Source organism: Pleurodeles waltl, chromosome 3_1 (assembly GCF_031143425.1).
Source record: "Pleurodeles waltl isolate 20211129_DDA chromosome 3_1, aPleWal1.hap1.20221129, whole genome shotgun sequence".
NCBI classification, from domain to species: domain Eukaryota; kingdom Metazoa; phylum Chordata; class Amphibia; order Caudata; family Salamandridae; genus Pleurodeles; species Pleurodeles waltl.
The window spans coordinates 1932853416-1932879958 of NC_090440.1; the positions used below are offsets into that span (position 1 = coordinate 1932853416).

Below are 26543 nucleotides of genomic sequence, written 5' to 3' on the forward strand. Positions count from 1 at the left end.
TTTTGTCTTTGTTGTAATTATATATGTTTTTGAATGGTGATGTTCAGACATGTTTTATATATTTTTTTTACAAGAAGAGATTCTTTGATATTTGAATCCACATTCTGAATAATCTTGTATGAAATAAACATAAAAATGAAGACATAATTATATGGTTGCTGAGTTTGATTTACTTAAAAGATTTTTTTCATAAAATGCTTTTTATCTTCATACACAAATTAGTTTTCTGTTCCACAAACACATTTAAGGCGTGTTTGTTCAGGAATCTTTTGTTTAAATCATTGTTCCTGCCTCTCATGTTTTCTGTGCTGAAAAAATACAAGACAGCAGCCCGTTTCATTGATTTAGCCCATGCACTAGCAAAAGAGACAGTAAAAATGAAATGAAAAAGTGTGGCATCTCCCAACAGCGAGACTTGGAAGGCCACAGTGGCATGGTGGGCTGGGGCTCAAGCAACCGTTCTTCACAGAGAACAAGCCTGGGGACCCTGCCCTGTAGCCTTCAACATGGGATCATCTATTATCCAGGTTTCTGGATTCCAGGTCAGACAGCTACTCCTCCTCCTCCTGACTCTTCATAATAGGGTGTTTACCCTCTTCTCAACCTCACCTGCCATACATACCCTGCCCAGCTACATGACTTCATCTTAGGGCTGACACTATACTTGGGTTCGGAGATAGATGATTCCCTCCTACACCCTCCACAAGATGACCAACAGAAGGGACCCTAGGTCTCTACCCCCACTTAACAATGCTGAGGCCTAAACCCCTAGGCCAAATATGGTGCATACCCCTGACCAATGTCTCAAATTCTTCACACAGTCATCTCCGTAGTACTTCATAGATTTATCTTGGTTTCCTTCCCCCTCCCCAAAGGTTATTGATGTATTTGATTGTGTCTTTCTAGAAATGTTCATCCACTGATGTAAATTGTTTTTTTTTTACATATAGAAAACTGATAAAAATTGTTTGAAAAAAATCAAAGGAAAAAGTCTAAAGCATTGCTGGGTCCAGGGAACAGCAGGGTGAGGCTGCACCAAAGACTAGACTGGACCTGCTGCTTCTTATGCTTGTAAACTGAGGACTGTGCCTTTGGTTTCCTACTCATGGAAAAGCCGTCCCTGAGCCCCAGACAGAAGAGGCAACTCCAAGAGTTAGTTGCTGACTCCCTGTTACAGCTACATGGCCATAAAGGCTGAAGAAGCCTGCCTTAAAAGGTTGGTAGCCAGGATCACCAGTGACCGCCAAAGTGCAGCTTGGGAGACCGAGTCCTGACCCTCAAAACTTGCACCTCAGTCTGCTGGACCCAAGAGAGTCGTGGAGTGCAGTTTAGGCACCCAGCACGGACTTTACTTCCAGTTAAAGGAAACAGCTGGTTTTGCTGTAACTGGAGATCAGTAGAACAGTGGCAACTTGTTTTTGGCCGGACTTCATTTGTTCATGTTTTATGATTGTTCAAAGACCCTGGAGTGATACTTAAAACAGACGAAAGGTAAAATCGTCCATATTCATTTTTAACACTGCTCTTCTACCTTTGTTCACTTTAACAAGCAGTCATGGATCATCAAGGTAGCTCTAGGGCACATATTAAAGTGCTTTTTTATATTTGCCATTTTAGGTATGCAAAGATAAGAGGAAAAACTAATTACAATAAATAATTGCTTTAGGTGATTTTCTTGATTGTTGTATGAGGTGGACGGTAAAATAGTGATCATGCCAGTACAAATCCAGCCAGGTGGCAACCCTTCACACACCATGACACCCTACCATGCTTTATTTGTGCTGGTGGTTGCAGATGGTACTCATTTTTGGAAAGTGGGTTTTCATCATCAGACTTTTGAGAAAGAACGAGGAAGAGAGAGAATGGGTACACAGTGAGGAATGGAGAGAGCATGGACCCAAAAGAACTGCTGGATTAAGCTGCAGGCACTTGAAGTGTAGGGTGGTAGAATCAAAATTATTCAGCCGAGATATTTGGCTACCCAGTACTCCGTAGCACCAGCAGTAGACTTCTGAGAAAATCTTTTGGGCCTTCCTCCTCATTTCTCTGCTGCTGAAATAGAAGGCGAACAGGCGAATGAGCCCTCCTTAATACCCATCCCTTACCCGGGACTAGACGTCGCCCAGGTGCAATGGGGGAGGAGATCTCGCGCTGGCCGTGGCTAGCCTGATTGGCCACTTGGCCTCTGAAAAATACTTTTCGTCCCGGACAGGGAGAACACCAAGGGGTCGTCTTCTCTAACATCCCTCCTCCCCCATACGGGTGACGTGGCCTTTCCATCAGGCTCTCCGACGAGTGCGTGGTTCTCGTGGTACAGCATGGCCGCCCCCTCTACTATGGAAAGCGGTCCCTCAGAGGACGATGCATCCCCTACGACCAACAACAGACGTGAGCGTTTCCTGCTTTGTTTAGTGTATGTTAGATTAGTGCATTCCTTATCGATCGATTGATTAGTAAAGCCAGTGTTTGTTAGAGTCGATCGAAGGTAACGGGAAAATATAAATATGCACTGAGACAATCTAAGGCTGGGCGGCCTGAACTGGGCACTTTTAATTAAGGTCACCGGATGCCTCTGTGTTCCTCACCCTAAACACATCCTGGTTTTAATATTCCCATTTGTTTCCGCTGAGTGAACCTAGTCTATACCTCCCAGAATGCATTATTTGCTGAAAAAAAACCAAAACAAGAAAATAATGACGCCATAGCGTCATCTCGTAACCTCAGTTTTGCACTAGTCAGCATAGAAGGGTCATTACTTGAAAAGTGTACTTTGTAGTAAATTGTAGATCAGATACTAAAATCATTCCATAAAACGAGAAATGCGTGTATTTCTTAGCAAAGGAGATTGCTGGGCTTGCGAAGCTGCCGGTGCCAACTGCCCGAGGTCACGAGGGTCACCTTCGGCCATTCCAGGGCCGAAGTCGATGACCCTGTTGATATGGGGGTCAGGTGGCTAAATATAGGCATGGATGGCATCTTTCACAGTCCTCGTTGTTTTTCTTGCACCACTTTCAGGTGGTGTAGCTGTCAGTACAGCAGGTGCAGTGGCACCCGGGCCCAGGTGTGCGAGGGACACAGTGCCCTTTAACTGCGACTGCCATTTACAACTTAACTGGAGGTGTACGCGGATCAATGTCCTTGCTTACATTAGAGCTAACGGGTCACGTCAGTAAACCTCTTCCGAGGGAGCAAGAATTGAACTTATTGTATTTATTCGTGGAACAGAGTAAGTGAATTCAGAAACACCGTCCCAGGAGAAGCGACGGAGGCAAAAACGAATACAGTCAGGAGAAACTCAAATACTGGAGCAATAGTACTCCGCAAACAGCGTAAAGCCGAAGACTACGTACAACTGTCTCAACGTGAATGGAGCCTTCTGCACCATCCGTCCCAACACCCAGGAAGTGGTTGGCAATTTGGAAATATTTCTAAAGCATTTTTTCCGTGAGTAAGCAGGATTCTTGGAAATTCAGGGGCAAGTCACCACTATGTCCAAAATAATGCACATCTGTTAATAGCAGTAATTTTGTACCCCCAGCCCATGCTGAGGAAGGGATGGCATTAACGCCTTGGGGCAGAGAGTCGCCTTGGGATGTTATGTGACAGACTGCAATTGGGGTAGTGTCGGTCACAAGTCCGGTACTGGAGCATATTAGGTCATGTGTCTGGCGCTGGAGAGGATGGTGCCTCTGACAGATTATTATCTGTGGTTTATTGTAAATCTTTCACTCTCAGATTGGATTAAATTATCCATGAAAATGCACGTTTTGCTCAAATAGATCAGTTTTAATATTGATATCCCGTAGTAATCTAGTCCCATCACTGTGTGTTTGACTCTAGCCCTATAGCCATTTCTGTCACAGACCTTCTCACTTAGGGTTGTTTTAGGGTTTACTTCCCAGTCCAGAAGGCTGATCTCGAGCCCGTCTTCCTACCCCTGCGGGTGAGGATATTGGTTCACTAAATTGCAAGGGGTAGCACGGCGTCACACAGCCTTCCCCCCACGAGACATCATAAGGTTAACTCCGTCGAAGAAAAATATGTAGTCTCACGGCCACTTGATGCCTGAACAAGTTTATTTAAAAATAAATAGAAATCAAGACTCTGTGAGTCACCGAGTCGAGTAACCAGAGGAACACGGTGAACATAAATTCTAAGGTATACATGAACATAGAGCAAATGTATAGGTTTTTATTATTACACTGACGCCGGGGGAGTTCACATGGCTGAAACCGATACTACACCCCTCGCGCCCCCAGCTTTAGCTGCTTCAGGGGGGGTGGGGTTTTTGATGGGCCTCTTCTGTCTATAGCTCGGCAGACAAGGGCTCATAGTTTATGTGAAAGGGTAGGAGGGTGAGTGCATGAAAGGATGGGTGGATAGATGTAATGAGTGAAAGGATGGATGAGTGAAAAGGAGGATGGATAGATGATTGAATGGATGGATGAGTTAACAGGTTGATGGATAAGTGAAAGGATGGATGAGTGAATGTGTGGATGTATGAGGGAAAGGGTAAATGGATGGATGGGTGAGCGAAAGGCTGGATGGATGGAGTAAAGGACTGTAAGGATGGATGTGTGAAAGAATGGATTGATGAGTGACAAGGAAGGTAGCTGGGTGGCTGAATGAAGGAGTGGACGGATGGATGAGTGAACGGGTGGAAGGATGGATGAGTGAAATTGTAAATGGATGAATTGATGAGTGGATAAGTCGAAGAATGGATGGCTGAGTGGATGGATGGATGAGTGAGAGGGTGAATGCATAGCGTGAAAGTGTGGGTGGGTGGAGTGAAAGGGTGGATGGATGAGCGCAAGAATGGATGGATGGATGAAAAGGGGGGTGGATGAGTGAAAGGGTGGATGACTGAGTGTGAGTGATAGCATGGATGGATAGGTTTGACAGATATGTTTGAAGATGTATAGGTTTGGATATGGATCAGCGTACAAATGGACGGACTGAATGGTGACAGACTGAATGATGGTTAAAAGATTGAATGGGTGACAGACAGCCGGTGGCTCCTCCACTATGGCGGAGCAGCGTCGCCCTCCCCACTCCCCCAACAGCAGCAGCTGCAAACCTTTAAAAATAAAATGATAATAAAAAAATGTTTACTATTGTTTTATTTTTAAAGGGGCAGTGCCATGGGGGATGACAGGGACGGAGAGGGAGTGCTGTGCACTCCCCTTAGTGCACATGTATGTTTGGCTGGCTGTCACGGGCCGGCCAAACACACATGCACACTGAACTCTTTCCAAGACAGCAGGCCCATGCTCCCAGTCTGCCTGGGAGTGCAAAGACGGGGCGGTCCGGTCATTCCTAATGCTGCTTTCATGCTGCAAGCAGCATGAGAGAAGCGTTAGGATTGGCCACAGGGCAGGGTGGGAGCATGTGCCTGCAAGTGGAGCCCGAAGAACGGCGCGGGGAGGGAGAGTCAGGTAAGGTTTTGTTTATTTTTTTAAAATTAATGTTTTCCCTAGTGTTGTCCCCCTGCCACGCTATCCGCCGTCCCGCCCCTTTACCACGCCACGACTGGTGACAGAATGTAAAGATGAAGTAGTGGATATCAACCGTTGGATGGAAAAATGAATGGATAGCTGCTTGGATGTAAGAGACATGCAAGCTGTTCTGGGGAGGGATGCAGTGACTTCCTTTGCTTGCTTGGTGCCATAGGACTTTGTTCAATGTGGGGGGGTATTTTAACTTTCTGGCTACTCCCTTGGGTACAGATTGGTACTACGGTTAACATAAGCAAATAAAATGGCGTCAGTGATCGCAGTAACGCCAAGACAAATCATAAAACATTCACAACCACTTGACCCACTTGTGGCTCCTCCTCACTTCTGATGGATCAGGAAATGGCACAAAGTTAAACTATTGAACGTAACCATGGTTCTTAGAGGCTTTTTGTTCCAGTCTGTGTCTTCATGGCCACTGAGACCAGGGGCAAGAGGGACAGTACCTAGGATGCCAAAAAGAGCAAGGCAGGTTGTCAACTCTGGGGAATTTTCCTCTCTCTGCCCTTAACATTTTTTATCATAGCCTCTCGTCTTGGGTTCTCAGTATTTCATGTCCGGGAGACCCACTGTAGTGCTGCATGCAAAGTCACATACATCCAAGGGAGAGTCTCAAAGATAATCTGACTGCATCCAATATTTATACACTTCAACAGGCATTGAATACAAATAGCTGGTTCATACGTTACAATGTGAATTTTTTCCTCAGCCTCTAGCTTTTTTGGAAGTGACGCCCTACACTCCCTGGGCTTGGGGTGTTTATAGATAAGATAACCCATTTTTCTTGCAACTGTTTGTGTTCTTTGTTGTCTATGCCTTGTGACCATGTACTGAAACTCGGGATATAGCACATACTTTATGAGTTTGTTTTCACGCTTGTTTGGTTGAATGAAACAAAATGGATTCTCTTCACGAGATGGAGTTAGGATTCTGTTCCCTATCTCCACATTCTACCCTCTTGTTGAATTTTTATTTTTTATATCCTTCTGATCTATCCTTGTGTCATCTATGATGTTCATTTCCTGGGATGGACGTACAACAGGAAGACCCTATTTTGGCACATACCCCACCTCCAATGACAGCATGTCCAACACCATCCTGTTTTGCATAACGGTGCTGCGCATATTCAGAAGCTCCTCTTTGATGGAATTGAATCCATTCTTTGTATTGTTTCCTAGTAGCATTAACTCATATCTAGTTAGTTGTAACCAACGAGCTTTGGCTATGTATTGTGGGGGAGGCATCAATCCTCCCGGAGAGACAACCTGTACTCATCCGGCACTGATTGTACATCTAAGGTGAAGTATTGGCATACATCCCTCTTCCATCTATGTACTAGAGCATGTTGTCACTACTCTGCATGTGCACAGATATCGTCCACTGTTATATTGTCATGTAGTGGAACTCTCAATATCTGGGACACCAGTATGGTATTGGAGCACAGGCCCTTCCAGCTGTATGGCAACTGGACATATGCTGATGTACCACATACCCAACAAGTATCCATCAATGCTTATTCATTCTTACTCTGTGTCCCATTTCCTCTTACTCTGTGTCCCATTTCCTCTAAAGCACATTAAGGCCCTCATTACAACATTGGCGGTATTGACCGCCTACCGCCAGAGCGACGGCCGCCAGCATACCGCCGCCATGGCTACCAGCCAAAGTCTCCAGCCCAGCAGCTGTTACCACCCTGGTGGTCGGTGTGTTAAAGTGGTGGTGTTGGATGGCGTTAACCGCCAGAGTCCAAATCCCATTTTTTTTTACCGCTGCTTTAACACTCACCTCCAGGGTTCTAATGATGGCCTATGTATTCTTTGGAAGGGAAAATATGTGTAGAGAGTGGAACTGGATCCAAAAAGATGTATGAGAATACCTCAAAATCCCATTTACGGGTAAAATTTGTACATATCTGATTATATACTGTATAATGATTTATATTTCCTTCAACTCCCTTGAAGGTCAGTCTATCATCATATTTCCCCTCCACTGCCCCCTGACATAAACCTGAGCCTGGAATGTTAACTGTTAACTGTGGTCACTGTTCACAGGTGGAGTCACTCTCGTTATTACATTTCCTAGTCTGCAGCCCTGCGTCTGCCACTGTTTTAAGTGTATATTTCTGTTGTCTGAGAATTCCTGGCTTTTCAAGCTGGCTAAAATCCTGAAACTTTGATTGAGATCGTTCTTCTAACGTTACTGTAGAATTCCATTTTTTTTGTTGAAAAATTCCAGCCATGAAATTGCTCTCTTGCTTTGATGTAACATGACATCAGGGTTATCAAATATATGGGGAATGGGCATTCTTGAACCCTTCTTATTTCTTGACTATCAACAGCGTGTGGTGTAAGGGTACAAACAAAGCATGATGCTTTGAAATGTGATGTAACTGTTGTATGTACACTTTTGTGCCACATGTTGTGGCTCCACAAGTGATGCATAGAGTGCTGAGAAATGTCTCTTTTTGGCCTTAATAATTTGTAGGTTTCCAAGGGGATACTACTGCTTGCGATGGTTCATTTATCAGAATACGTGGCAGACCATTGTCTGTTAAGGAGGGGGGTCAGCAACATCTGATTCATCAGACTACTGGGCAGACCCTTGTCTTTTAAGGAGAGTTAGCATCAGCAACACAAATGGAAAAAATATACACATTAATAGAAAATAGAAACAACATGCTAGACTAGAGGGCTTATTGTCTCAACGAAGATCCCACCACACCTAGGATGATATTCTTTTAAGTCTCTTAAAGGGGAGTCCATACCCCACTCTCCTTACACATATCAAGGAGAAAGGACGTTGTGTTGAGCTAGTCTGATATCTGTCCTGTGAATCCAGTGTTTCAACTTGTGGACCTTTACAGCTGTTGGAGTAGCCTGAAGTACTGTGTAGGGCGCCTATAAGTGTGGATCCTTTCATTGTCGAACAAAATTATTGTACTTGGGAGCCTGGAGCTGCCTTCCCTCAGCCAATGAGGGAAGGCAGCAGTCCCAGCCTCGTCACAGAGTGGGATGGGGTCAGTGAGACTGCTGACCCCACCCCACTCTGTGACGAAGTGTCACTGATTGACACTCGCCCTGGGCACTTCAGGGCTTAAACATGAAGCACCCAGGGAGAGTGTCAATTGGTGACGCTTTCCTCGTCACCCAGGGGAGGGCCTCAAGGCACATTTGCTGAGCCGAGGAGGTCACGCCCATAGGAGCTGTGACCTCCTCAGCCCAGCAAAGTTCAGCTCAGGCAGCCAGGAGTGTGCGCAAATCACGCATGTCTGCTCCTGGCTGCCTGAGCTGAACATGGAGAGTGTCTGTCAGGCTGACCTTTATTTAGCCTGACAGACACTCTTCATGAGGGGCAAAAGGTGGGGGGGGGGCGTGGCCCCTCCGCCCTAAAGGACGGGCTGCCACTGTTCAAGCCCCCTTATGCACTTGGAATTTACCACTGCTTTGTTCACCCCTCTTCTCAGTTCCATTATTAGTTGTTGTAGAAGGGGCCATGAGCTTCTGGAGTACCATTACTCTTGTGAGAACCTCTTCTCTGCCACCTTGTTATCCCAGAATGGACAGTAGAGGCTACAAATGCTGAGTCCATATATATTGTAACCTCATCTGATACACTAGTTGTAATGTCTGTACCAGGGCATGTAATTTCACTGCTTGGACAGAGAACTGTGAAGGCAATGGTAAGTACTGCAGTACGGAGTGCATCACATTAGGTAAGGTTCCACTATGGCTGAACCTGTGTGTCCAAGTCATGTCGCCTAATCTATCATAGAAGATCCATCAATATATAGACTCTGCTACCTTCAATTGGTGTCTCTTGTGATGGACAACATGTTGTTCCTCATGTGTTGCACAATCATGGTCTGTGTCTTTTAGCAGTTCTACCAGAAATTGCGCAGGGTTGACAGAGTGAACAAGCACTATTTTAATAGCAGCATTGGTGAGTATGACTTCATATCTGGACGCCTTTTGAGTTGTTGGAGTGCTCTTAGCTTTCTGTAAAACCGCAAAAGGGGCATGTTCAGCATACAATTGGGAGAGGTTACCAGCCGTTATTGCTGATACTTTCTTTACAGCAAAGGCTGCTGCTGCTTGGGACTGCTCACAGGGAAAATGTCCTCTCATAATGTCATGTAATTGAACACTAAAATAAACAATTGGCTTATGCCCCTTTTGTTATTTCTGTGTAAGGATAGCTGTCATAGTTGTCCCATTTGTATGTGAGAACAAAAAGAGCTCTTTTCCATAGTCTGGCGTTGCCAGCAATGGTGCAGAGGAAATGGATTCTTTCAAGTCATTGAATACCTGTATCAGTTCTGGTGTCCACTGTATAGGCGCGCTTGTGAGTGCTTCCCTTTTACCATTCGGTATAAGGGCGCTGTCCCAGAGCTATAATCAAAAACCCACTCTCTCACAAAATTGCACAATCCTAGACATTTGTGCATTTCTTTTACAGTTTGAGGCAGTGGCTGGTTGCGGGCAGCTATCGTTCTCTTTTGTTATCTGTCTCCCATTTGCTGAGTTCAGTTGCCCTAACTCCTGCCCTCCTTCCTGTGCAAACTGCAATTTCCTCCTCTCAACCTTGTATCCCTTGTGTGCTAGAACTGTTAACAAGTTCACAGCATCTTGGACGCACTCCTCATGGGTTGGGCTGTTGTATAGCTATTTTAGTCATATCTTAGACATGTTATTTTAGCAAACTAGGCCTGCCGTTGTGCACTTTGGCCCAGTTACATTTTATTCTGAATCGCTTCATTTTTCTAGCAATAGCCACATTTAAGGTGTTGTTTTCTTTCTCTCTATCTAATTGTTCTTTCACCTAGGAAAGCATTATGTTCTCATTCATTTCACTTTGTGCTTTCTTCAAGGCTGCAGTCAGATAGGGTTGCTGGCAAAAGTAGTAAGCTGTGTCTCCAACATTCACAGAGACATACACACTCACGCGGGGGCCATTTCTTAGAATGTCAACTGTTTTATTATAAAAACACTCCTTTGTTCCATACACGTTAGAGGGAGATTCCAGCCAGGTGACCACGACTGCATGCTGATTGCTCAGCTACAGCTGCTTGCTTAGATGGCTGAACCCCTGGCCTATATAGGGATGGTGTCTTTCTAGACTACCAGTTTCCTTATTCAGTTATGAAGGATGATATTTTCCCGGGGGAAACCTGAAGGGTGGGTTAGGCTTATTATGCTGTGCTCGAACATAGCGTAGGTTGGATAATTATATATCCCCCCCCCTAGTGACGGTATGGTGGGACTGTTTTTGTGTTTCACACTCCTTGTTACGCTCTTGCTTTTATTGTGTTTTATCATCCTAGTTATTGCCATACATGCCACTTTATCTAAGACCCATTTTACTTAAATAAACCCCTATTGAACTATATTCTGCCTATGTTGTCTTTGCCTGTGTGAGACTAATGTAACTGAGAAAAAGGGATAAGATCTGATCAACCACGCTTCCCCCTGAGGAGTCTTTATTGTCATGCGCCCGGTTGCCACAATCATCCCTGCTCTTGGGTGGAGATGAGGTGCTGCTAGTTAGCCGGAAAACCCGGATTAGGCAGACAGCCACCACATGGTGTGGAATTGTACGTAGTACCCCACAATCTAAGCGATTCTGCCGCGCAAATCCAGTAACCTCATTAGGATGATGAGAACCTACGCGACAGGGCTACATACAGGTAAGTCATCAATGTACTGTAAAATTGTACTGTCACATTGAAAATTTGTCATGTCATTTCTAAGAACACTGTTAAGCACTGACGGGGACACACAATACCATTGAGGTAACTGAGAGTGTAAATAGTGGGTCCCAGAAAATGTGAAAGCAGTCAAATAATGACTCTCTGGATATAATGGCATGCTAAAAAAAGCATTTTTCAAGTTTATGACAGAGAAATACTTACCACCCTTGGGTATTTTTGTGAGGGTAACGGAAGGATCAGCTACCACTGGAAATTCTTGTAACACAATAGCATTTAAAGGTTGGAAATCCTGGACCATCCTCCAAGAATTCCCATTAACTTTGCGCACAGGAAAAATCAGTGTAGTACATGGTGAAGAAGAGTGATACAAAACCCCTTGTCTAACTAATGCTTGTATAGTCATGCTTATTCCTTCCTGGGCTTCACAAGAGATAGAATACTGTTTACTCAAGGTAACTGCACAATATCTTTTAGTTTTATTTTAAATAGTTCTGCACTTAATATCAGTCCTACATCACTTGGATCCAAGGAGCATAACAGGGATGGCATGCTAGCAAGACAGACATTCACATCCTCTACTGTGGTCCTTGGGAATTCCGGGGGCAGTGTCTCCACCTGTGTTTCTGTGTCTACTTCTTCTTCGAACACAATCTCTGTGGATCTTGAATCGTCATTTAACAATATGTCATCTGTTATGCCTAATATTCTTGTCCCTGGTGAATATTATAGCTGACCATCTTCCCTGATCTACTGCTTCCAATATGCCAAATTTGCTTGTCATCTTTATGCACATCATCAATAGGAGTACTACAACCGCTCCTTCATTAGCTTTGGGGTATTCAGATTTTTTAGGTGGTATCTCTAACCAAATGGGATCCCTATTATTTGTGGGTCCTGTTTCTTTGGTGCTGTTCTGAGTCTCATGCACTTTAATGGTACCCCGGGAGTAGAACAAAGCATTGATCCATCTTGACAAAATGTAACTGTCTCTATCCAATAACTTTGCAGGGGCCTGAGGGGCATATAACAAAGATTCAGAGATTATTGTATCCCCAATGTGGACTGGAACATCTCAGGTATATGTAACTGTTATTATTTCACCTGAGAACCCCTGTGCGTCCATATATTTATTTGAAAGCGGCAATCCTTGATCTCTGATGCATGATTTTGTAGCCCATGTGTCAATCAAAAACGTATATATTCTTTTCCCCCAGTATACATTGTTTTTGTGCCGTTGACTCCTGTTGGTGATTGAAGGTCCTGGATATTACAGGGCACATTAGGGTCTCAGGTCCTGGCTATCATGTATCTAGAAATGGATTGCCTCCTTGTACAATCATTCCTCCCATCATTTGTCGGGCATCACCTTGGGTGTAGGCATTTGCACTGATCCAGAGGGAGGAGGCAAGGTCTGCTGGGAAATTTGCTGGTAGCACATCGGTGTCTATGGCTGTAATTGTGTTGCAACTAGCTGCATAGGCAGGTGCTGTTGACCTAAAGAAGCCTGAAGACCATAATGGGTGCCTTGTTGTTGTTGATATTAATACTGCATATTGTTGTCTTGCTTGGACTTCTTGAAGTGACTTTCCCCTAAAAGATGTCATTTCCTCCTTCAATAGAAACCTGTCATATTTTTTTTTATCTCCGCCTCTCATTTGGCCCCTTCCTCTACCCATACCTTGTTGTTGTAATTGGGGACGCTGCGGGTATGGCAGTATTTGTGTCTCAGGCACCAGAGTGGCTATATATAATGGTTGTGATGCCACCGTTGGAGGGACCGCAGCTTGAACTGCTTAAGTTACGATATTAGCTCCCAGTACCCCTTCTTCTTTTTTTTATTTATTTTTTTTTATTTTTTTTAACCTGCTTTTCTAACATTTGAGCTGCCAGATTAGCAGCAGTGCATTCATAAATTTCTTTCTTCTTCTTCTTCTCTTTCTCATCTTTCTTTTTTACCTAATGTAAAATAATGCCTGTTGTATCTCTGGCCCATTCTTAGTTTTTAATTGCTACTACAGCTTCTAATTTATTTTGTATATCTTCAGGCAGACTATTCTTGACAGTGTGAAAAACAAATCCTACAGTTCTGCAAGTTGAATTCCTCCATCTCCATTTTCCACATATTTTTAATCCTGTCCATATATTCTAAAACTCTCATCTTTTCCCATTGTTTGACTCATCATACCTCCCACATCGGGGATATCTGGATCCCTTACTCTCAACTGATTCCATACTGCCACACCTGTACCATTAAATTATTCACCATCTCTGTTATTACTTGTTATTGTGATCCTATTGTTTGGCAGCCCTGTTGTTACTATATGGCAAAATATAGTATTGACATAGTCGTCTATAGTACTGGCAAGGAGGCTCTTCACATCCCCTATAGGCAAGACCACGGCTGCTGCCAATATCTGCCTAGGGCCCCCACCAAAAGAAAAACCAATTACGCAAGACCTCGGGGGATGGGGTCCCCATGGGGGAGAGTGGCCTAAGGGGGGGGGGGGTGCACGTGGCCCACCCTCTCCACCCCCCAAAAAAATTTTATGTTTGCCCTGGCGGATGGGGTCCCCGGAGTGAGATCGGCTGGGGGGGAGGGCACATGACCTCCTCCCCCCCCAAAAATGCATAATTTGGCTGCGCCTGGGGAATGGGGTCCTTGGGCCAATATCGGCTTAGGGAGGGTGGCTGCAGGACCCCCCCCACAAAATAACAAATTAGGCCGGGGGGGGGTCGTCCTCGGGGGGATGGGGTAGAGGGTGAGATCAGCCTAGGGAGGGAGGCACAAAAAAATGTAACTGTTTAGGCTGTTTGGCTGGGAGGGCCAAGCAGCCCCCGCCCCCCAAAAAAATCAATATTTATGCAGTGCCCTGGGGGATAGGGTCTCCTGGGCTGGTATAGGCCTGAGGAGGGGGGTTATGCAGGGTTGGGTGGTTATAGTGGTTGGTACGCATGGCCAAAGGCCATGCTCAGCATGGTGTTGGGTGATTATAGGAGTTGGCTTCGGGCCCTGCGACCAACCTCATCCTTCGGCCATGCACAGCAGTGGTTAGATTAACATATAGTAATGAAATGGTATTTTCCCATCAGCTGCTCTATATGCATCCCATCTTTGTGCTTAAAACTGCTGAAGCAAAATTGCATCCCTCCAGCTCCACAAAGGGTCAGTGTCAAAAGCTCTTTGTAGTAGACTGCAGTAGCAGCATGGGTAGCAGCTTAGATCGTGGGCTCTGCTCTGAACCCCCTGTATTGCATCTTGTTGCACTGCCTTAACAATGATCTATGCCCGAATTGCAGCTGCTTCTCTGCACGCGCTGTAGCATGGAGATGTTGCAAAGCAGATATCGCTAAAGAGTGGGGGCAAGGGATACTCACAGTTGGGTATCTGTGAACTTGCGTGGTGGATGTGTGCCACTGTGCATCTGTATGCCTATCAGTGAGTGTGTGTGTGTGTGTGTGTGTGTGTGTGAGATATCCTGCATTAATTACATGCCATTGTGTTTTTGTGTACTGTGTGTATATGGGCCTAGGATTGTATGCCATGATGTAATTGTCATAATGCCTGGACCCCTCATTGTTTTTTTTTTTTTTTCAATCTGTTTATTAAACTTAATATAAAACAGGGTCTGGAAATAGCAGTACACTACATACATTTTGGTGAAAAGTCACCTATCTTCTAACGTTTGTACATTACATTACACAGCATAGTTATATTTCAGTGTACTGGCTTCCGTAAACATTCTATAACTAGTAACATTTGACATGATGATTAATATTCTTAGGTATATACTTTGGCGTCCATTATGATAGTGGGAGCGTGAAGCTGTACAGGCCCCGAGGGCTACATTCCCGTGTGTGCTCTGTGGTATAGGGGGATAGTTGTGTCATGGGTCGGACGATGGGTAAATGTGGTGTGGGCTAGGCCTAGTGATGCAATAGTTTGGATCTATTCTTGGCAGATTCAGTTAATGTGTATAGATCTAGGGATAGCTTATTTTAAGATTATTGAAGTGTATAACTCATGGTGGGTATTTGTCATCCCTAGATTCAATTATAACTACAAAGAGATCCCAATTTTCAATCCCACCTTGTGTCTGACCTCTATGCTGTGATTGCCTCAGAGTTTGAGATTCCGCCAATGTGTAATCATGCAAGTCACGTAGCCAGAGGGAATGGGGAGGGGCATTTGGGGCCTTCCAGTGTGTAGCTATCAGGCGTTTGTATGTCACGAATGCTAAATCTACAAACTTGTGGACATGTTTATCTTTTTTTGTGCGGTATCGTATATTAAGCAGACAGGATTCTGGAGTCTGGGTAAGCGGTTGGCCTGTAAGGTCAATAGTTGTAGTGACGATTTGGTTCCAGCCAGTGTTGATCGTGTGGCATTCCCAGACCATATGGTAGAAGGTTGCTGCAGGGGCAGCACATCTTGGACATATGGGGGGTTATTCTAACTTTGGAGGAGTGTTAATCCGTCCCAAAAGTGACGGTAAAGTGACGGATATACCACCAGCCGTATTACGAGTTCCATAGGATATAATGGACTCGTAATACGGCTGGTGGTAAATCCGTCACTTTTCCGTCACTTTTGGGACGGATTAACACCTCCTCCAAAGATAGAATAACCCCCATGGAGTTAACTCCTAGGTATATTTTATGAATATGAGCTGGAGAGAGATAAGCCTGATGCACATAATTAAATTGCGTGTATCTTAGTCTAAAGTTGCGAGATACGGACTTGATCGAGGTGAGGGCTGTGTCCCAGGATTTTTGTGCTATTGGTGTAGGAAGAGCAGAATCCCAACGAATTTTGACCTGGGTTAGAGCTTTACAGCTTCTTGATAGGAGGATTTTGTATAATTTAGTAACAGTGCGTTTTGCCTCTCCCATAGAAAGTATTGCAGAAAGTAGGAGGGATTAGTTTGGTTCATTTTGACCACAGCCCCATATGTTGCGTAGGAGATTATTGATGACATTGAATGTCAGAAAGGCTTGTGGTTGCATTACCCCCGCAGCCGTCAGATCTGCGAACTTGATTGCTCTGGAATCATTATATAGGTCTCCTGTGTTCAGGGTATTAACCGTTCGTACGTCATGATGCGAGGATAAGGCGTGGAAGCCCGGTAGCTGTGATACTGGGATTAAGGGAGAATTAGGGAGGGGTGGCATTTTGCCTTGTACATATCTCTTCCAGCAATGTCTGGCCGAGCTAAGCAGGGGAGTATTATGTCGTAGGTGAGGGAGACCTGTTAATAACCATGCCAATATCTTTGTAGGGGTTATGTAATCCATTATTGCTGCAACCTCTGTGTTAGACGGCTCGTTGAGCCATTTGGTGACCCATTGAAGTTGGGCTGCTGCATAATATAGCTCAAGGTTCGGCATACCCAAGCCACCTTCCTCTTGTGGGTATTGCGTGGTGTTTAGGGCTACTCTGCGTCTGTCTCTGCCCCAGAGTAAGTCAGTTAGTAGGGAATGTACTTTGTGGAAAAACGTGCGTGGTAAGGCCAACGGGAGTGCCGAGAAATAATATAAGAATTTCGGTAATATTAGCATCTTGACTATTGCTATCCGGCCCATGGGCGATAAGGGCAAGGAACTCCAAAATGCCAAGGAACCTCGGGTGGAACGGAGTAGCCTATCTAGGTTACCTTCTCTTAGGTCTGCCATAGAATGATACACTTGGACACCCAAGTACTTGAAGGTTTGGTACGACCATAGTAATTGGTGCATGGGAGGTGGTGTTTGTTGTTCGGGGGGCAAACAAGTGAGGGGAAAGATACAGGATTTAGACCAGTTCACACGTAAGCCAGATACAAGAGCGGACCTATCTAGTATATGCATTATCTTGGGCAGGGAGTCAGAGTGGTTGCGTAAATATACCAAGGCGTCATCTGCATACAAGGAAATTATATGATATGTATCGAACTCCCTTATGCCCCATTTATGTGCGTATCTCCTGAACTTAATTGCAAGTGGTTCCATAGCTATTGCGAATAGCAATGGTGAAAGCGGGCAGCCTTGTCTGTTCCTCTGTTCACAGGAAAGGCTTCCGACACTACCTGGCCGGTTTTGACTCGGGCTGTTGGTTTGGAGTATAGTGTGGTAATCCAATTGATGAAGCCACTCCGGAATCCAGACGTCTTGAGGGTGCTAAATAGATATTCCCAGCCCAGCGTGTCAAACGCCTTCTCGATATCTAGTGACACAGTCACACTCTCTGGGTCAGTGGTGTTGTGCATGATACGAATTAGGCGCCTTATATTAATAAAAGTGTTTCTTCCCGGGATAAATCCCGACTGGTCGGTGTGTATCAAGTTTGGTAGATGGGGGAGCAATCTATTTGCTAGGATTTTTCCCAGAAGTTTGCAATCAGTGTTCAACAAAGAGAGTGGTCTATATGATCTGACGTCTAAAGGATCCCGCCCCGGTTTTGGTAGAACCACTATTAGTGCTTCCCTTATGGAGCCTGGCAATTGTTTTCTATTACGCGCTTCATTAAACACCTCTAACAGGGGTTGTAACAGGTGAGTGCTTTGCGAGTTATAATATTCTGGTGGTAAACTATCTGTGCCAGGGGTCTTGCCTCGTGCCATCTGAGAGAGGGCCAAGCGAAGCTCTTCAATAGTGATGGGGCCGTCTAGGATATCCGCGTTGTTGACGATGCTCGAGTTTTGAGGAATCTGAGTTAGGAATTCGGCCAGTTGCTGTTCTGTGGGAGGGATAGAAGATTGGTATAACGTGTGATAATACGTATAGAAGGCCTTGTTGATGTCAGCTTGAGTGTTGACCTCTATTCCTGTTTGTAGTTTGATAGCTCCTATCGGCGATGATTGTGGTGATTTACGCACCAACCACGCCAGAAGTTTGCCCGATCTGTCCCCCTCAGCATGTTGTCTCGTTTTGAAATGTCTATAGTCATGTCTACCAAGACTATTGTCTGTCTCTCTGTATTTTGCTTTCAGTGGTATAAGTGTTTCTGGCGGTGTATTATTTGTTGAGACTTCAATCTCCGCCCTATGTATTTCGGTTTCCAATTTTAATAATTCTGAGGACAGCATTTTCTTAATGCCCACCGATGCTGCCAGGCAATGCCCTCTAACTACTACTTTATGGGCATCCCATTCAGTAGCTCGGGTTGATGTTGTATTTTTATTTAGAGAGAAATAGGTCGACAGGCATGTGGCCAATTCTGTGTTAAAGGGGGGGTCAGTCAAGGCGTCTGGCTGTAGGCGCCACGTTGGAATGCAGGTATGAATATAGCCCCATAGCAGCATGGAGTAGTGTGGATTATGGTCTGATATAGTGCGCGCTAGGTAGCCAGATGTAGTTACCTTTGGGATTATGTTAGATGTAGCGAAGAACATATCTAGCCTAGTGTAGAGTTTGTGTACTGGTGAATAAAACGAGTACTCACGTAATGTGGGATGGGAAGTTCTCCATATTTCAGTTAGCCTGTTATTAGCAGCCCATTCTATCAGATCCAGCGATGCTCGTTTAGCCGGGCGCGTTCCAGTGGGGGGGTAGAGCGGTCTTTCAAGATATCCATAACGCAGTTGAAGTCTCCGCCCCATATGGCATCTGTTGCAGGGTCACTAAGCATGCTACTGCCCAGTGTCCCTAAAAAGTCACGTTGATTTGTATTAGGAGTGTATAAAGTTATCAGGGCTAGTGGGTCGCCGTCTAAAGTACCTTCTAGAACTACGTACCGCCCGTTTAGGTCACACTGTTTACGGGACACAGTATATGGGACCCCGGGGGCTATCCAGATTACAGTTCCTCTGGCATATGACGAAAAGGTGGACCCATATAATTGTCCTTTCCACTTTGTTTTAGTTAATGCCATCAAGGGGACCCCTCATTGTTAGTGTTGCTGGAGACAGTTGATAATTCTACTTGGTAGGGATATTATTGTTTTACTGGTGCATTGTGAAATTGGGTGCATTAGCATGTGTTAAATTAGGGCCATTGGGGAAACTGAGGAAATTAGTGCAGCAGTCTGTACTTTAGTCAGGCAATGTGAAGATTAGAATCGATATTTTTGCTTTATGGCAAATGTGTAATTTAGCTCAGTAATTTATCAATATGTAATGTGCTGTGTCAATGCGAAAACTGGCATTATAAGTTACTGCTCTTATAGAGTATGGGGAATTGTGGTAACTAGCTTGATAATGTCTATTTTACAAGAGTAATGTGGAAAATGCAATGTGTGCTTTATTGTGCAATGTGTTATCTTTCCTAATGGCAGTACGGGCCAGATGTACGACCATTTCCTTTTGGGACTCGCAAATTACACATTTTTAGCGACTCGCAATTTGTGAGTCACAAAAGGAAATGTACTAATGTGTCACAGACACACTTAGCGATTCCGAATGGGGGCGCAATTGGCCTGCCTCATCTATATTCATGAGGCAGGTCGCAATGTACAACCCATTGGGATTGGGCAATAACACAGGGACGGTGACCTGCTGGGGACAGCAGACCACCATGTCTGTATTTTCTTTTCAAATAAAGCATTTTTTTTAAAATGCAGCCCATTTTCCTTAAAGGAAAACGGGATGAGTTTCAAATAGAAACATTAAACATTTCTGTTTAATTTTTTAAGGGTTGGCAGTGGTCCGTGCTCTTAAACATTTTTGCTACCATTCACAAAGGGGTAAGGGGACCCCTTCCCGTTTGCATGTGGCTTACCACCTACTTGGAATTGATGGTAAACTGCAATTGTTTTGCCACCGCATTCCGGTCGTAAAACAACCATACTCCCCTCCCCCCCCCCCATTCCCTCCTCAACTCGCTATTAGGAATAGACACTGTTGGCATGACCCTTCATAATATCAACTCACAAACCCTATTTTGCAAGTTGGTAATGGATTACTAAGTAATAGAGGCTGCTTTAGCTGTCGCAAACAGGCCGAATCTCTGTTTGCGACTGCTATAAACGGGCGTACATCTGGCCTATTGTAATTTAATGGAGCAATGTGGACACTGGCTTAATTGCAAGAGGTGCTCTATTAGGACAAGTGGCATTTTTTTCATACAGCATTGTGAAAATGTACATGGCACTATGGACTTCACTGGAGCAAGGTGTAAACTTCAATGCAATAAGCTCTTTTCCTGGGCAATTTGGGAAAAAGTATTTCCTGGAAACAGCTGCTCTACTAAAATTATGTGGAAAATGTAATAGTGGCAATATCTGTTTCATGTATGCACTGTAAAACTGGTATGACGGCAATATGTTGTTTTCTGAGATAGTATGAAAAAAGTAATTTGTGTGGTATTTCTATAGCAAGAACCTAGCCAAAAGGCAATGAACAACTGTACAGGGTCAAAGACAAGCATAAGTCAATGTGAGATAGGAGAGGTACCTGCTTTGTGGATTGTTAATGCATTGTGATGTAGTGTTCTTTAAAAAGGTGTGTATTTTACTTTTTCCTAAAGCAGCGTTGGTGGTCGTCCGATTGGTACACGGGTGTTGTCCCATATCCTAGGTACATAGATGAAAAAGGTATGATGCTGTACTTTCTTTTGTTTTTTTTACACTTCTTAATCTTAATCTGCAGTCTGATGGTGTCCTACCTGTGGTTGTGTCGAGAACCACCAGAGATGGTGAGCTTGTCTGGAAGATAAGCAAGGTGCTGGTCTTGACATCTTTGTAAATGATGCTGATGGTTTTGAATGTGGAGTGAAGTGGCAAGGTGTGCCAGTGGAGTTTCACCAGGATGAGGATGATTTGATCATATTTTTTCAGGCCCTGGATGAGACGTGCTGCTTATGTAGGTTGCCATTAAGTAGGTACATCTATAGAGCCTGAGAGGCCATGTAGCAGGGTGTTATCACCATCTAGATGGGAGAGTACAGCAGTTCTGAAGTCGCTTTCTAGAGTAAACGGTTTCGCTTTCTTCAGCAGAGAACACTAGTACTAGACTGACTTTGTTTTTTGACAATATGTTCCCCGAGGGTGCAGTTGGTGTTGAAGGTAAATCCAAGTGACACAGTGAAAGTTGTGGTTCGAACCCATGAAGATTCATTTTATTGAGGCATGCTTGTTCTCTTTCTTGTTTGCAGTTCTTGTTTGATGTGCTCAAATAACAGGAATTCTCTCTTGGTTGATCTTCAGGTAGATGCTGGGCATCCATGTCTGGGTGATGTGCAGGCAGTTTGAGTGATAGATGTCTGAAGCAGAGACAACTTTCAAGTAGAGTTGTGCATCATTGACCTATTGCTAACCCTTGTTGTCATGTGAGTAGAGCCCCACGTAACTCCAGGTAGAGGATGAAGATGACAGGAGACAATATGGAACCATGGGGCATTCTGCAGGTGATGGGGATCTTTTGAGATCTGGAGTTGCTACAGGTGAACAAACTGCTATTGGCTGGAAAAGCAGGAAGAGAACTAGTGAAGGACAATGACAGGGGAGGATCGGGCCTGTCTTGAGAGCTTCGGAGAAGAAGCCTTGAGTGGTGGAGGTATTGAGAATGGCTAGTACAGGCGAGAGTGTCACCAGAAAGAACTTTGAGGATGGACAAGGGTAAAATATCATCTTCTTCAGAGTTCACTATGTTGGAAAGATGTGTAAGAGATCTGGCTTTGAAAGTTGGCCATTTTGGGATTCTTCGTGAAGGTATGGGCGTAATAGATGAAATTGGCTTGGTGTTGTTGATGTGCTCTCAAATTTCCCGTATTTTGTTTTCAATAAAGAAGAGGTTGCTGGCATTGCATTTATCTATGGAGTGAAGGATAGGTGGGTCTGGTCGGCGGTTGATACAATACATGATTGCCTTGAAAAGAATTCGGTTTGTGGTTTCATTTATGTTGCTGGTATAGTTTTTAGCTATGGGTGATAAGATGATGTATCCGCGTGTTGTACTGAGGTACTTCTGTATCGTGAGGTCACTGTAAGTTCAGATTTTCTTCCATTTGTTTCCGGTCTGCTAATGGATCATTTATTTATTGGCAAGATCTTTAGAGTATCGGAGTGCTGGAGGCTTTAGCTTGCACTTAAATGTTTTAATTGGGGTGTGGATTTTGACATGGTTTTCCAAAAAAGTGTTGAAGCGGTTTTGAAAGTTGTAGGCAGTGGACATGGGATCTGTGGGGTGAGAGGTGAGTTCCGGTATTTGGTTGTCTATGGAGAAATCTTTGAAGAATCTGTAAATTTGGTCTCCTCTTCTGAATTGACCATCTTTGTTGGTAGAAATGGTATTGTCTGCTTGTCTGGAGCAGATGGAAACTGACAAAACATTGTGGGATTTACCGGGGCAATGTGGAGATTGACATAAAATAAACATGCACTTTGATGAATCATTGTGGAAACTACTACCTTGGCATTGTGTTTTACTGTGGGAATGTGTAAATTGCACATTGGCAGTATCTTTAATCTGTGGGATAGTGATTTTGCAGCAGGTTTTTGTTTAAGTTTATACAAGCTCTATTTGAGGCATAGGAGAGTGATATATGTGCTTCAGATGGATAGCTGTTCTCAATGAGGCCTGAGAATGAAAGACATGTGTAACATTAGGGACAGCTTACATTTCAGACTTCAGTCAAAAGAGATAACATCAAGTTTGGTTTGGTAGTTTGTTTGTTTGGTAGTTCTCAACCACTGGTGTAGTTAAGCAGGGGTACTTATCATTCGACTTTACATTTTACTTCTGGTTGGACACAATAGGATTAATCACTCCCAGTGAACATACTTGGGTATTTTAGGCAGAGTAAATTCCAGGGGCCTCTGTACGTTACATTGGAGTGAATGTGACAGGGGCATTCATTCCTCAGTGAACCTGTGGGACTATCTGCACCTCAGTAACTATCAGATGCCTTGTCTTTTCACATCTGTGTAAACCAGACTTCGCAATTTGGGCTAATGTTCCTTGCCTCTTGGTGAATCTTCTGATTAATTCTTATCCACATCTGCTCCTTACACATATGCAAGCCACCTGCTTGGAGTATCTAGCCATGAGTAATTGTCAGCCACTTATGCATCTCTGATCCAGGTCGACCTGGCTGACGTTTTGGGCATGCACTAGGCATGAGTAATTGTCAGCCACTTATGCATCTCTAATATAGGTAAATGTGGCTTAAGTTTTGGGCCTGAGCATTTTTCACTTCCAACAGGTAGACCTAAAGGAGTATTCACTCTTAACTAGTTGGTGCATCCTATCTAAGTAAATCTCATCTACCACAGCATCTTAATTTTGGGTGGGCTTGACAGTGGCCTCATTTGATACTACAAATCTTGCCATCCTGGTTGAGTCAACTAATGTGTATTCCCAACCACTTACATTTAGAAAATACAGGGTTACCTGTCCATCCAGAGAGCCTCTAAAAACCCGGAACTTTCTATTTCCAGAAATTATCAGTCTGTTCCCATTGCTAAATCCACCTCACAAAGAAACCTTTCAATTCCAAACATAACCTCAGTATGACCTCCATAAGGGTATTGTATAAAACACGTGCAACCTATAGCAATCTAATAGACATCTCTGTTATACCTGTAGGCTGAGTTTTGCTGAGCGGTTTCCTGCAGCATACTCAGAGTGAACACCAGCCCCTATGTGCTATCAGCCCCTTTGTGCTACACCCAGCTCTTCCCACATTGGCTATCCACCAGCAACATGCTTTTCCAAACTTGCATGTATGCTGCTGCTTGCAATTGCTACTTGGCGGGGCAAAAGCGCTAACAATGCCACACTACTGACACACCAAAATGACAGGTCACTTGGCATGTATCTGGATGTCACAATAATGGTGTATGAAACAGATTGAATCCAGCCACCAAAAATGGCAGACATTACTTTCCGAGCTCCTGTCGAGCGTTAGAGAATCTGCATTGATCCGTGCATCAATTGCTGTAAAATGGGGCCCCATTAACTCACAATGAAGAGGTGATGCTCACCCATTGCTTAGTCTGTCGGAGGTCTGGCCCACGCCGCGGATATTGCCCGAACTTGTTGGTGAGGCTCACCGAGGCCTACCCACTGAAAATGATGTAAGTGGCCTTGTTTTCCCCGCACCCACCTGGGAGTGGCCGCTGGTGCTTGGGATGACCGGGGCATAGAAGGGAGCCCCCCCTCACTGGTGGTTGTCCATCCGGTGACTCGTGGGCCCACTCTTGTGGCGAGAAGGAGGAGCTGTGATCAAGGGCCTGTGATTGCTGTAAGACAAGCGCAGCTGCAGTGACTAAAGCAGGCTGAGATGCCGGACCGCTGGGGACAATATCTGAGAGGTGAGGTGCGACGGCTGAGGGACGAGTGTGAAACGAGGACGGGAGGCCCGGATTGCAGCGGTGATGGGCTGGGGGAGCGACGATTGCCACCTCCCTGAACAGATCTCTAGGAGATTGATAACAATATTATATGAGCCGCTCAGGAGCGACCCTGTGGTGGGAGATGGAGGGTCAAGCTGTCAACTGTAACCACTAGTGGATATGCTGCGCAAACTGCGGTCGTTAGGAGGCAGCAGCATTCTTCCCCTGAAGTCTACACAACTGCAGTCCCTGAACCGGGTACTACAGAAACAAGGATGGCCAGGTACCGAAATGTTCACTAAGAACTGTGGCCGGTTGACACCCCCTTCTCCCTTAACTAGCAATGCTCCATTAAAGCCTAAACCTGTCCACTGTTAAGCTGCCCAAGCCACTGCTGGTTGGCCCTTGAACGACAGAGGGCAACTACATATAACCGGCTCCATATTGAGGCAGACGTCTCTTGACTCGTTATACCCAATTAAAGACCAGTCACTAATAGACACTAAGGGCTGCCAGCCCGAACTTGCGAGAGCAGCGGTCAACACTCTTGGTTATATACTGTTGGGCCCCCTTTTCTTGGAGGTGACATAGCAACAGCGGTCCTCACTGGCCGTGTGGTTGGGTTTGTGAGGGAACATCTCACCCATCCTACATAGGGCATCCTTAAGCTGGTATAAGTGGCACTGGAGAGCTCACCGGTACACTCCTTTTAGATAGGCTGGATTACCCTAGCAATTGAGATCCTGGACTATTATGTAGATCATATTTTGACGGACACCTCTGGTAGCACTGCACCATCTCTAAACTTATCGTGATAGGGCGCACTAAATCTACTAAACTAACAACACATGTTCAGGGACCGTCCCAACATAGCTTCTCGAATGAGTAGTCCACCCATTCTTTCGAAGACTGTGTCCCACCCACACACCTGGCGCCCTCACCAGATAAACTACATGTAATCCTCCAAGAAATTTCAGACTCTAGAGGTGCAATTGAACATCGCATTGGTGCTCTGTCTGCTGATTTTTGGACCCTGTATAATGACCACCGTAAACTTTAGGAGAAAGGTTCAGCAGCTGAAACCACACTGTCTGCGTTGGCCCTGGTGCAGACCTCCCATTCTGCTGCTATCTCTGAACTCCAGAAGCAGCTCACCATCCTCAGTGACAGGGCCGAAGATGCAGAGGGACGCGCACGTTGCAATAATGTGCACATTATAGGTGTGCCGCAGGGAGTGAAGGGCTCCAACCCAGCGCAGTTCTTTGAACTCTGGCTCCAGACGTCAGTGCCCCCAAAGGGACTTTCCATGCTGTTCACTGTGGAACATGTACATTGTGTACTAACTAGAGGTCCTCCCCACCTCTGGCACACCGTTGCGCCCCATGGATGAGCGTATTCTCAATTTCAGAGACCCAGATACTCTCCTTCAGAGGGCTAGAGAGAAAGCCCTCGTAATGATGGGCAATGCTACAGTATCTTTTTTCCCGGAATATTCCTTGGAGGTACAGAGAAAACGTGCTTCTGTTATGGCAGTCAAAAAAACAGTAGTTGTATGCAGAAGGCTTCACCTATGCTCTGCTGTATCCAGCACGATTTGAAGGTGATACAGCACGATTTGAACGTGACGCATAACCAGAAATCCATATTCTTCGATTCCCCAAGTGCTGCATGGGAATGGTTGGAACAAAATTGTCCCAATATGAAACAACCTCCTCCTCCCGACCGTCCTCCAAGGAAGCAACAAATGCCTTCTCGCCGGTTTACCCATGGATGCTGCGTGGGTCAGCCTATGTAGCAGGTCTGTCTCCTCAGCAGGCCCTGGTGGGCGGACGAGCCATCCTAGCGACAATGTCCTCACTAAGTTCACAGCACCGGGGACCATCTTCCAACTCCTCAGTTGGTGCCAGCTCTGACTCTAACTCCAATATTGGCATGATGCTATTTTAAACTATAACACCTCAAACAGCTGATTTATTGACTTGAATTATGTCATAGATACTGTCTGCACTCGTGTTACCACTGCCACATTTGGCAGACAGCTCAAATGAGTATTCCAGCTTCTCCCCCCCCCCTTTTT

General features: G+C 44.9%; 1 protein-coding gene across 1 annotated transcript in view; it reads left to right on the plus strand.

Annotated features, from left to right (window-relative positions):
* Positions 1-2247: 2247 nt before the first annotated feature.
* Positions 2248-26543, plus strand: part of LOC138285803 (adenine phosphoribosyltransferase-like) — a 204083-nt gene continuing 179787 nt past the window's right edge. Inside the window, exon 1 of the mRNA XM_069226192.1 lies at positions 2248-2388. Coding sequence (XP_069082293.1) covers positions 2319-2388 — 70 coding nt within the window. The 5' untranslated portion in view covers positions 2248-2318. The remainder of the gene's footprint in view (positions 2389-26543) is intronic.